This window comes from Podarcis bocagei (assembly GCF_964188305.1).
Source record: "Podarcis bocagei genome assembly, chromosome: 8".
NCBI lineage: Eukaryota > Metazoa > Chordata > Lepidosauria > Squamata > Lacertidae > Podarcis > Podarcis bocagei.
This window is the reverse complement of record NC_138133.1, coordinates 3,946,760-3,959,682: the sequence shown is the minus strand read 5'-3', so window position 1 is coordinate 3,959,682 and position 12,923 is coordinate 3,946,760. Positions and strand designations below refer to the sequence as shown.

At 47.1% G+C, this 12,923-nt stretch overlaps 2 protein-coding genes across 2 annotated transcripts; one reads left to right on the top strand and one right to left on the bottom strand.

Annotated features, from left to right (window-relative positions):
- Positions 1 to 4,351: 4,351 nt before the first annotated feature.
- Positions 4,352 to 7,645, bottom strand: CFAP184 (cilia and flagella associated protein 184). Its single transcript, XM_081205507.1, has 2 exons — positions 6,317 to 7,645; positions 4,352 to 4,964 (listed from the first exon to the last, which is right to left on the bottom strand). Exons 1-2 carry the CDS (start codon positions 7,478 to 7,480, stop codon positions 4,419 to 4,421), a joined length of 1,710 nt encoding a protein of 569 aa, XP_081061633.1. The 5' UTR covers positions 7,481 to 7,645; the 3' UTR covers positions 4,352 to 4,418.
- A 175-nt stretch (positions 7,646 to 7,820) lies between these two features.
- TADA2B (transcriptional adaptor 2B) lies at positions 7,821 to 12,640 on the top strand. The gene is made up of 2 exons (XM_081205472.1): positions 7,821 to 8,126; positions 9,145 to 12,640. Exons 1-2 carry the CDS (start codon positions 7,857 to 7,859, stop codon positions 10,135 to 10,137), a joined length of 1,263 nt encoding a protein of 420 aa, XP_081061598.1. The 5' UTR covers positions 7,821 to 7,856; the 3' UTR covers positions 10,138 to 12,640.
- Positions 12,641 to 12,923: the final 283 nt, after the last annotated feature.

The window sequence follows — 12,923 nt, the reverse complement described above, 5'->3', positions numbered from 1 at the left end:
CTGGATGCGGCCCAATTGCCTTCTAAATCCGGCCCACGGATGGTCCAGGAATCAGTGTGTTTTTACATGAGTAGAATGTGTGCTTTTATTTAAAATGCATCTCTGCGTTATTTGTGGGGCATAGGAATTCGTTCATCTCCCTCCGCCAAAATATTGTCTGGCCCACCACATGGTCTGAGGGACAGTGGACTGGCTCACGGCTGAAAAAGGTTGCTGGCCCCCGTCTTAGGATAACCTAGACACAGAGCTGAATACAGCACTCAAAAATGGTGCCTGCTTCTCTTCCCAAAATGCCCAGGCCAACAGAGGAACAAGACCTTTAAGTGTACAGTGGTACCTCAGGTTAAGAACTTACCGTATTTTTTGCACCATAACACTCACTTTTTTCCTCCTAAAAAGTAAGGAGAAATGTCTGTGCGTGTTATGGAGGGAATGCCTACGGGTGGCATGCCTACGGATTTTCCTCCTCTAAAAACTACGTGTGTATTATGGTCGTGTGCGTGTTATAGAGCGAAAAATACGGTAATTCGTTCCTGAGGTCTGTTCTTAACCTGAAACTGTTCTTAACCTGATTAGCTAATGTGGCCTCCCGCTGCTGCCGTGCCGCTGCTGCGCAAATTCTGTTCTCATACTGAAGCAAAGTTCTTAACCTGAGGTACTATTTCTGGGTTAGTGGAGTCTGTAACCTGAAGCATCTGTAACCCGAGGTACCACTGTACAATAATTTACGTAATCGTAATCAAATTTACTAAGGAATTCTAACAGACTACCAAGAAGTCAACAGCCAAATGGGACAAAAATCTCTGAAACCTTTTGAGTAGGGGTGGCCTCTATCTGATTTTCAACATTGCAGTGTATCACTAAGCTATATCACAAGTATATCACAATATCTGAAATAAGGATGAAGCTATGTAGAGGCATTGGCTGGTTTTACGGTTTTCCCCACATGGTGATTTCAACCCACATACCATGAATCACGATATATCGCCAGGTCAAAAATTATGAAAAGGATATCACAAAATGGACTTCAAACCAGTTTTGGATCATATATTGCCTATCCCTACTTTTAAGGGCCAGTGTGGTGTAGTGGTTAGAAGCGGTGGACTCGTAATCTGGTGAACCGGGTTTGCTTCCCTGCTCCTCCACATGCAGCTGCTGGGTGACCTTGGGCCAGTCACACTTCTCTGAAGTCTCTCAGCCTCACTCACCTCACAGAGTGTTTGTTGTGGGGGAGGAAGGGAAAGGAGAATGCTAGCCGCTTTGAGACTCCTTTGGGTAGTGATAAAGCGGGATATCAAATCCAAACTCTCCAAACTCCTCTTAAGTAGCAAATAGTTACTTGAAATACTAAAATAGAAAAGATATTGGGACAGTCTGTAGCATAAATATTATTAGATTAAAGCCTTGAAATGGTAGTGGGAATTTTTGACATAGCATGTGCAGAGGGTTGTTCCCGAGTCACAAGATAAAACACCTGTTCAAGACGTGGTGATCAATTTTGCATGTTACATGTAGAAAGGGGATATACCGTATTTTTCGCTCTATAACACGCACCCGACCATAACACGCATGTAGTTTTTAGAGGAGGAAAACAAGAAAAAAAAATTCTAAACGAAACAGTGGATGTATGATTTTTGTGGTTCATGCTGTGGCCACAGACATGTGATCTGACGGTGAGTTTGGGGTAGCCCAATGCAAAAATCCTGAGGATCCATGTTTGTAACCATGTTTTTGCACCACTGCAGCCCCAGGTAACAGTGGGTGCGTGATTTTTTTGGTACAAACTGTAGCCATGGACATGCTATGTGATCTGATGGTGAATTTGGGGTGACCCAGTGCAAAAATCCTGAGGATCCATGTGGATCTGTGCTTTGTAACCACGTTTTAAGTGGGGAGGGAAGGAAAAGCACTCAAGGGACAAGGAGCACGCATGGAGCAGGCTCTGCTTCTCTCCCCCCCCCCCCAGCAAGCTGAAAAACTTTGCTGAAGGGACAGAGAGCCTGCTTGTTTTAAAGGAGCCTACCGGTAGGCTCCTTTAAAGCAAGCAGGTTCTGCTTCTCTCCCTCCTTAGCGAGCTGAAAAACTTTGCTGGAGGGACAGAGAGCCTGCTTGCTTTAAAGGAGCCTACCGGACAGGAGCCGCTTACACGAGTGTAAGCGGCTCCTCTCCCACTTTGCTCCTTTAAAGCAAGCAGGCTCTGCTTCTCTCCCTCCCCCCCCCCCTTAGCGAGCTGAAAATCTTTCCCGCTATTTCCAGCAAAGCGGGAGAAGAGCTGCTGAGTGGGGAGGAGGGAGAGAAGCAGAACCTGCTTGCTTTAAAGGAGCCAACCGGACAGGAGCCGCTTACACTCGTGTAAGCAGCTCCTCTCCCCTCCCGCTTTGCTCCTTTAAAGAAGCAGGCACTCTGTCCCTCTCTCCTCCCCATTCAGCGGCTCTTCTCTCTCTGGAAACCACGGAGGAGGGAAGCATTCGCTCCGTAACACGCACAGACATTTCCCCTTACTTTCTAGGAGGAAAAAAACGCGTGTTATGGAGCGAAAACTACGGTAATGTGGCACCTGTGAAGCATACATGAACTGACAGTGGTCAACCAGTGCTTGTTTTGCAAAACCTGTCACCTGAAACCCTGAAGCATCATCAAGAACTGAAACTAGTGGCCATCAAACTGGCGGAAAAATAAATCATTTACACCCCTTTAAACTGATGATCCAAAAAAGTGGCACACTGCATCAAATTTAAAGGACCTGAAAGTTGTAAGATGATCAACAAAGATCAGGAGGAAGAACAAGAGTACCAGGAGGAAGAATGGTTGCCGCACTGTGGACCCAGAGGTCACCAAACATTTTGGACCAGTGGACACATTATAAATTTTGAGAGTGCTCTGGGCACCACCCACAAAATGGCTGCCATGGGGCATGGGTGGTAGGCAGGAAATATTTGGGAATGCCTTGGTGGCTGAAATGAGGCAGAAATTACAGCCTCCAAGACTTAAAAGGAGACTCTGAGGAAGGTGAGCAGGATTTTAAATCTGATTTAACTGATAGCCTCCTTCCAGTGAAATTTAAATATGCCAAAGTTAAGAAAAAGAATGGGAAACACTTATTATATATGTGTAAAATAATGTAAATAAATTGATACATTGGCAGGCTTATACAGCACACTTGCAATCAGCAAAAAGTTGGATAACACTACAAGAAGAATTGATGAAGTATGTGTATGGAAATGCAGAAGGAGGAACCATAAGAGGGAATGGAGGGAAGTCATGAGGTCTAAAGAACCTCAAAGATAAGGTTTTGAAAAGTTTTTGTGAATGGGGATGGGGGTTGTTTTTTGTAAATTGTGGAAATTAATTGTGGAAAAACCAAAAAATTTATTTACATAAAAAAATTAAAAAGATGATTCCCCTTTCACTTCTCATTTCCCTCTGTAGCCCCCTAGCCTCGTTCTGCCCCCCCCCCATTTACGTGGTTATCACCTTGGGTCCCCTTGAAATATCCTGGGGGGCACCATGGGACCCCCAATTGGGAAACACTGATTTACTTGGTCACTAAGAACCCTCTGCATTCTGAGTGTAATCGCTCAACATCTTTCAGGCACAACACGCACAACCCTCAGAAACCTTACACACCTGAGCAATAGGCCTAGCATCCATGAAGCTCTCTACCCACACCAAGATAGATATTTCTAAAGACTTTTTAAAAAGTTTTTTTAACCAAGCAGCTGGCTGTCCCTTCCATGCACTTGACCTGTTGTGTACCAAGGCAGGCACTGGATGACTTGCTGCTATCAGCATTATCAATGTTTTTGCCCTATTCTTTAGCCAAGACAGACTCCTACAGCAACTTACAAATAAATATTGACCTCTTAATGTTACACAAAATAATTTATTGCTATGTAAATTTGTGTAGGATTGCTGCTGAAGGACAGCCATTTTGTGGTGGCACACCAACACTTCATCAAAATCCCAAGCACACCCATGTGTCCAAAGATAAGGAACCCTTGCAAAATCCCACCAGTGGGCCTTTCCCCCCTTTGGTCCTGTACCCACTGCAAAGGTTTGTTACCCACCACACTGCTTGGTGTCTATGTGCAGAAGGCAGCAGTTGGCCCAGAAAGAGGATGTGGAGAATCTAAAGAGTTGATTGAAAATACGGTATGTTCACATCAAGGCACTGATAGTTTCAAGTTGTTACTTTTTGAAAGTAATTAAACTAAGCACAACTATCAGTTGGTGAAAACTTTTAACTGACAGTTGGAAGCCAGTTGGACAAATTGATTTGGTTTTAAAGTACTGTTATCTTCTGGAAATAGGAACAATATCTGGAACAAAGATTCTAAGGACAAACAACTAATTGCTATTTAATGTAATATTTTATAGTGCACACTCTATTTTGCTCTTTTTGACATTTAAAATAAAGTTTAGAGCGGCAGAAAAGATGTCACCCCTCTGATTTTCTTCTTTACCCCTTTGCAAGTAAGGGAGATCGCAGCATGATGGCGTTTCAGCACCTCCAGCCTTTCATTCAGCATTTCAGCAGCAGTTACCTTATCTTCAAAGTCCCTTAACAGCAGTGTATTCCCAAGTAAGCCGCACTTCTGGTAAAGCCTCTGATTGTCCATTCGCAATTTGTCCCTAGCCTGTTTAGTCTTTGTTAGAATCTCTCTCCTTTGGGCCACTAAAGCCTCAACTGCCATTAGTTGAGACCTTTGGCCATGATTCTCTGCTTCCACAAACTGCAGTTTTTCCTTCACTTGAGTAAGAATTTGCACTGTGTTGGTTATCTTTTTCCGGAGCTTCATAAGCTCCTCATTGCGCTCTTCAATCTTTTCATTGTAGGTTTGGTTCTCTATTTTCAGTTGCTCAAAATCTATTAAGTGCAGACCTTCTGCTAACTCTTCCATGGCTTTTAAACTTGCATCAAGCTTTTGGATCCTGTGTTTCAGCTTTATATTTTCCAGTCGAACCTAGCATGATAAAAACTGAAGTGAGTCTACAGATATCCTACCCAAGGGTGGTATTCAACTAAACAGTTGTGCAAATGCAAGGATCACCTCTACCACAGGACTTCCCCCACCCCTGTCTCCTCCACATACAGCTCACATTTTCCCCAAATCTGTTCCAGGGAATTTAAGGAAATCCCAGAACAGGTAGGAGAGGCATGGTGGAAAGTTAAAATGTTAAAAATGGAAATTACAACATGCACAAATATACATTTCCTACAAAAAGAGACAAAACCCTTGCTGTGATAAAACCATAGACCTAGTGCTACTTAGAGTACAACCCAAAGAATTTAACTCAAAGCAGATTTGAAGAACTCGAGGAATGGAATAGAAGCAGCCACAACTCCCCTATTGACCGTATGTGGAACAGTTGACTTGGGATGAAACTCTTCCAGGTGAGAAAATGTATTATGGGAGGTGATTGGGGTTGGAATATATGTTAGGAGCTTATATGAACTCTGGATCCAAGCCCATCAATGTCAGTCTTTACCAGCTGTAACACCTATGAATAAACCTCAATAAAATTGACTTTTAAAATAGTTCAGACTACAAGATGCTCAGAAAGTTGCCTCTTACTTTTTTTATCACCATAAGTTTCTATCTATAACTAATAGGCCTAAGCACATGTGATGGAAATAACTACATAGGCTTTCCTTGTTTACCCGTGGCCCTATTATTGACTACAATGGTACCTCGGTTTACGAACTTAATCTGTTCATGAAGTCCATTCTTAAACCAAATCCATTCTTAAACCGAGGCGCGCTTTCCCTAATGAGGCCTCCTGCTGCCCTTCGGCTTCTGTTTGTAGACCGAGGTAAAGTTTGCAAACTGGAACACTACTTCTGGTTTTGTGGAGTTTGCAAACCAAATAGTTCATTAACAGGGCTGTTCATAAACCGAGGTACCACTGTACTATTACTATCAGGGTTTAGACCTTGGTTTTGGTATTGTTGCTCCAATGTTGTGCTGTCCACATGTTGATGGACTATGACTCCCATCAGCCCAAACCATTGGTTATGCTGCCTGAGGCTGCTGAGAGGACACCATATTGCCTTATCCCTCCCCTCCACTGGAACAGGAATGCAGAAGCAAAGCATGGAAGGGGAGGGCAAATATTAACTGTGCATCACACCTGAAATAATAAACTGCCTAAGCTGAGAAGACCATAACTTCCAGGGGAGAATTAACTAGCTGCACCACAGTCTCCTGCCAGTGAGGCGGCTGGAGAGGGTCGATGAGTTTGGGTTTTTTCGTTGATGGGTGAGGGGGAGAAGCAAGTCTAATCCATCGCTGGACTGTCTGGGCAGACTTCTCACCTCCGTCATCTCCCTTTCCTTGCTCTGCTCCCTGGCCTGGATCTGGCCCACTCTGTCGATCGCGGCTTGCTTGCTCCCCAGCCGGCGTCCCACGGTGTACACGGCCACCTCCATCTTGAGCGCCTGGTGGGCCTTCCAGGCGCTCTCGACCTTGGCCAGCTTCTGGCTGCAGGAGAGGCGGGCGTCGTCGATCTGCTTCTGGAACCAGGCGGCCTCGTCGGCCTGCTGGGAGCGCAGCTCCTCCAGCATGGCCAGGTAGCGGCTGTAGCGCTGCTCCTTGTCCGAGATGTGCTGCTCCAGCTCCTGCCGGACGCGCTCCTTGCTCTTGGCCTTGTTCAGCAGCTCGCTCAGCTTGCTCTGCAGCTTGGCGTTGTAGTGCTGCAGGCGCGCCCGCTCCAGCACCAGCTGCCGGTACTGCTCGGCCAGCTCCTGCCGCTGGAGCTGCTCCTTGGCCTGGCGCTGCTCGCGCTGCTCCTCCGTCTCCACCGCCGCCGCCGCCTCCTCGGCCTCCGAGCTGCCGGCGCTGCTGCCCACCTCCAGCGACAGCCCGCTGTGGCGCCGCAGCTCCAGGTCCCGCAGGCTCAGGCTGATGCGGCGCCCCAGATCCACGCCCGTCTGCAGCGGAGGCGGCTCCAGCAGCTCTCCCGCCGCGAAGGAGGCCTCGCTGGGCAGCGCCGCCGACACGGAGGGCGCCTCGCGCGGCTCCACGGCCTCCTGGATCTCCGGGACGGGGGCGCCGCCAGGCGGGGCCCCTTCCTCCTCCTCCGCCTCCCCCTCGCCGCCGCCGCCCTCCTTCTCCTCCTCCTCCGGCGCCCCTTCCACGGAGCTCTGCTGCTCCGCCCCCGCCGCCTCGCTCGCTTCCTCCGGGCCGGGCGCCTCTTCGGAGACCGGCTCCTGCGGCTCTCCTTCGCCCGCCGGCTCAGCCTCCGCCGGCTCAGCCCCCGCCTCCTCCGCGCCCGGCTCCTCCGCCCCCGGCTCGGCCTCAGGCCTGTCCGCCGGCGGAGGCTCCTCGGGGCCCGAGGCGGGCGCTTCCTCCGGGACCTCGGCCTCCCCCGGCGGCGCCTCCGCGGGTTCAGGGGGCGCCTCCGGGGGCTCGGGCGGGGGAAGCGGGGCTTCGGCAGCCGCGTCCCCGCCGGCCGCCTCCATGTTCTCCGTCTCCTCCATGGCTGGTCCGGCTCCGCGCAGCGGCGTCTCCGCGTCTCCACAGTAACCGCTCTGTGGGCGGGCACGGCGGTTGCTAGGGGAAACGCGGAGCAGAGCTTGGAAACTCGATTGGCCACGCTCGCCTGGGCCACGCCCGCGGGCCTCTCGGAGCTGCTGATAGGCGAAGGAGAGAGCCGCTCAACCGGCGGCGCGAGAGGAAGCGCGACGCCGAGCCTCGAAGCTCGATTGGCCGCGCTGGCCTCGGGCGCCGATAGGCGGAGGTGGCGAGGCGGGGGCGGGGCCTGCCCAGCCTCTTCCCCGGCGCAGTCTCTCCACGTCAGCTGTGCGCCGGTCTCCCTCCCCCCTTTTTGTTTTCCTGAGGGCGGGGGGAACCAAGATGGCGGAGCTGGGCAAGAAGTACTGCGTGTATTGCCTGGCCGAAGTCAGCTCCCTGCGCTTCCGCTGCACCGAGTGCGCCGACATCGAGCTGTGCCCGGAGTGCTTCTCGGCGGGCGCGGAGATCGGGCCTCACCGGCGCTGGCACGGCTACCAGCTGGTGGACGGCGGACGCTTCACGCTCTGGGGCGCCGAGGCCGAGGGCGGCTGGAGCAGCCGCGAAGAGCAGCTCCTGCTGGACGCCATCGAGCAGTTCGGCTTCGGCAACTGGGTGAGGGAGAGGGCGCTCCCGCCTCGGGCTCCGGCCCTCCCCGCGCGGCGCGGGAGGGGCTCTTCTCGCGTTCCCTGGGCGCCCCCCCCCCCGCCTCATTCGCGTCCCTTTGCGATGCTTTCTGGATGAACTGCGGCCAAGAATTAAAAAAGATGGGTTAAATATCATTAGAAAATGCCATTACTTATCAGCTGATTAGGACTTCATCTGTCACTCTGTTGTGACTGGTGGGCTGAGTAATTTTCAGACATCTCAAGAGGGTCCTGGCGGCAGTTTGAGAACCCAAGAAAAAAGCCACCATTGGATACATTTAATACTGTTGTTTTAGAGAGCTTCAGTTTAATGTGTATGTATCAAGATGTGAATTTGTGGGAAAAGGCATGGATATAACAGCTCCAGTTAGGGACTACTTGATCTTGGTGTGTGCATATAACAAACTAGCATTGCTGTTTGGGGTAAATCCTTGGTATGAACAAGCCCTAACATTCATTAACACTATTTAAAAGTATTATAATGTGAAATATTACTCTCTAGTTTTTTGAAGGAATGCCACTGCTCTTATCTAGAAATTGACATTTAGTACATACAGTATAGGGATGTGGGTGGCGCTGTGGGTTAAACCACAGAGCCTAGGACTTGCCGACCAGAAGGTCAGTGGTTCGAATCCCCACGAGAGGGTGAGCTCCCATTGCTCAGTCCCAGCTCCTGCCCACCTAGTAGTTCAAAAGCACGTCAAAGTGCAAGTAGATAAATAGGTACCGCTCTAGCGGGAAGGTAAATGGCGTTTCCGTGCGCTGCTCTGGTTCGCCAGAAGCAGCTTAGTCATGCTGGCCACATGACCCAGAAACTGTACGCCAGCTCCCTCGGCCAATAAAGCAAGATGAGCGCCGCAACCCCCGAGTTGGTCACGACTGGACCTAATGGTCAGGGGTCCCTTTACCTTTACCTTACATACTGTATATGGGATAATCTTATAATTTTAAAGGTCTTCATATATTTAATTTTAATTTTATTCTAGGAAGATATGGCTGCTCATGTTGGAGCATCACGAACGCCTCAGGAAGTGATGGAACACTATGTAAGCATGTATATACATGGTAACCTTGGGAAGGCCTGCATCCCTGATGTTATTCCCAACAGAGTGACTGATCACACCTGCCCAACTGGTGGCCCACTTTCACCTAGCCTGACCATGCCTCTGCCACCTCTAGATATATCAGTGGCTGAACAGCAGCAGCTGGGATATATGCCACTTCGAGATGATTATGAGATTGAATATGACCAAGATGCAGAGACTCTAATCAGTGGCCTTTCAGTAAACTATGATGATGATGATGTTGAAATAGAATTAAAAAGAGCTCATGTGGACATGTATGTAAGAAAACTGAAGGAGAGACAGAGACGAAAGAACATTGCCCGTGACTACAACTTGGTCCCTGCTTTCTTAGGCAAAGACAGAAGAGATAAAGAAAAACCTTCAAAACGCAAAATCACAAAAGAAGAAAAAGAGCTGCGGTTAAAATTAAGGTCTCTCTATCAGTTTATGTCTTGCAAGGAGTTTGATGATTTCTTTGAAAACTTGCACAAAGAGAAAGTACTTCGAACCAAGATTAGGGAACTACAACGATATCGGCGGAATGGTATAACAAAAATGGAAGAATCTGCAGAATATGAAGCAGCTAGACACAAACGAGAGAAAAGGAAGGAAAATAAAAATATTGGTACTTCAAAGAGGGGGAAAGAAGATGGGAAAGACGGGGAATTTGCAGCAATTGAAAACTTACCTGGCTTTGAACTGTTATCTGACCGAGAGAAAGTGCTTTGTAGCTCTATTAATCTGAGTCCAGCACGTTACGTGACTGTTAAAACTATTATCATTAAAGATCATCTCCAAAAAAGGCAGGGCATTCCATCAAAAAGTCGCCTTCCTAGTTACCTGGATAAGGTACTAAAGAAAAGGATTTTGAACTTCTTAACTGAAAGTGGTTGGATATCCAGGGATGCCTCTTGAATCTTGTTCTTTCTCCCTTGAAATAGAATGAACTAATAGTCACTTCACTTGCTTATCCTGTTCTTAAAACCTAGGATTTTCTTGTAAAAGTTTAAAATCCTAAACTGAACTGGATTCTTCTGTATTGAATCATGCAAATGCTAGATCGTACTTTGCGACCCAGACAGCTTCCTTGAGAGGAAGAAATTGCTTTTAAAATAATTGTGGGATATGTGACTCACTTATCTTTGACTAGTATAGCAAATGTGGCAGTAGTTACTGAGATCCACCTCTACTGTAGAAGCTATTTGTGTGGAGAGGAGGAGACCTTCAGCTTCTTACGGACATAGTGCAGAGTGAGGCTGCAGTCCTCTGTACACTTACTTGGGGAGTAAATCTGACTGAATTCAGAGGAACTTGCTGTTGAGTAAACTTGAATAGGATTAGGGTGCATGTGTCTTTTTACTAAATCCTGGGTACTAAACTTCAAAAGCACAGAGAAATTAAGATTTTTTGTGAAGATCCTTAGCTATAAGCTATGGTTCATTGCCAAAACAATATATTTTGCTGCAACAATAGAAGAGCATAATGAACGCAATTCAAGAGGGCATTAAAGGGTATCTGCTCACTTGCTTGAGTGTACACATGGCAATTTTAAGAGTAGACTGGCTCCACCAGCTAGCTGAATATAAACCCATGACTTGTCTTTGGCAAGTAACTGGCATTGTGGTTCTGAATGTAGTGGTTAGCCAGCAGCTCTGGCGTCTACATGACACTATTTCTGTGACTAAAGACAGAGTGAAGAATCTTTGCATGCACAAAGGTTTTCTCTGGATGCATGTAGAAATCTCATACACACATCCATTACATGGTGCTAGGCACTACCTGGCTCAGTAGAATCCACTGCCACAATATGTGCTTATGGGAAGTTTGCACCACTTGAAACTGACAGGTGGGTGGGATCTTAACAGGTACCTTGGTTTTTCAGTCTTGGGCAAGAAGCAAAAATATTGAGGCTTTCTAAGCTGCTGCCTGGATTACAAATTATGCAGGCAGGCCTGATTTAGGCCAAACTGCCTCTTAATGCAGCAGGTAGCATAGTTATCAAAAGAGTAAGCTTGAAAAGGGTCGTGTCAAATGCAAATGCTCATTTATCAGCTGTTGGGACAAAGTATAACTTTGCTGTTACCACAATCCAGTCTGGCATAGCTCAGTCTGGAGAGCATGAAAGTATTCATTTGCCTTATGTTGGGCAAAAGATTCCTGCACTGCAGGGGGTTCAACTAGATGACCTTCATGGTCTCTCTCAGTTCTCCAATTCTAGGGCAGTTGACTGTGTGCCCAGGGGCCTTGTCCTTTATACAAACTTATGAAGTGGGGCTGTGGCTAAAGAACAGCTTTCTGTATGGTGTAGATGGAAAAAGTTTTTTTTTAAAGCACTTGTACAAGCTCTCCTGTCCACATCAAAGGCTTCATTGGCTTGTGGTGATAATGCCTAGGGCTAAAGGGATGCTTCTGGCCTGCTAAACCGTCTCTGGGCCTTGAAAACACTGGTCTTCATGTGCAGCTCTACCAGAAGTAGGTTTCACCACCAGCTTCCTTGATGACTGGGGTTTACTAACACAGTTACAGAATCTTAACTATTCAGGATTACAGATTATTCCTCAAACTCCTGTGAATTCAGAGTTGATATACACCTTACACAAAATTCTGAATTCTCCCACTTTATAAACCACACCAGCTGGTGGATTCAATTTTAAATGTGTCACCTCCCCCTAGTGCAATGAATAACACATCAGAGGGAGGCATAGCACAAACCTGTCACTGATACGTGGCTCCTTACACATCCAGTGTTCAGAAAGGACATGCCACTTGCCATCTCATTCTACTGCACCTATAGATCCATTTATCTGCTGTTGCATGTGCTGGTGTTTAACCCCTACTCTTTTTCAGCTGTATACATGGGTAGCTCGGCAGCTCTTGCACATTCCACTTTCCGGCCACTAATGGACTAGAAATAGCACAAAGGTCCCTGAGGAAACAATAGTGTTCTTTTTCAGTTTGTGTTCTCTTCTGATTGACAAAGCAAAGGTTTTCTCTCATTTTATATGTGACTTTAATTATGATACTTTGTTTTTGACAATAAGTCTACTCTGGTCAGAAACTATGCAGTGTTTTATGGTCAAAGCACTGTTCCATCCAGAGGTCAGTCCAATAGGACTGAAGCACAACTAACCCTAAGTAATGACAGACATGTTTTGTTATTCCTGCCCTTCAAAAAACTGGTAAACTTTGTTAACATGAATGCCACTATCTAAATGTATTTATTTAGCTCTAGTGCCATAACTGTAGTTTCCTGAATGTTAATCAATACATCTGTTAGACAAGGTTGATGTAAGCCTTATATTTCATTGGCAGCCCTTTTAATGTTGCTTAAGAGGAGCAACTGGTGCTAAATATAACTTATTTGATAATCTGAACAATTTTTAAATGTGTTAATATTTATTACACTTCTGCAAAGGTCTTTACAGTGTGGCATTTTCACATTCATGCAAAGCCTCTTAGCAAAACTATAGTGAATAAATACTTTAATATAACTAATGTTTCATTAAAATTATTTAAGGGTGACTGACATCTAATAGAGAAATATGGGCATGTAAGGAACCACAGTGGCGCTGTGGTCTAAACCACAGAACCTAGGGTTTGCCAATCAGAAGGTTGGTGGTTTAAATCCCTGCGACAGGGTGAGCTCCCATTGTTCGGTCCCAGCTCCTGCCCACCTAGCAGTTTGAAAGCACGTCGAAGTG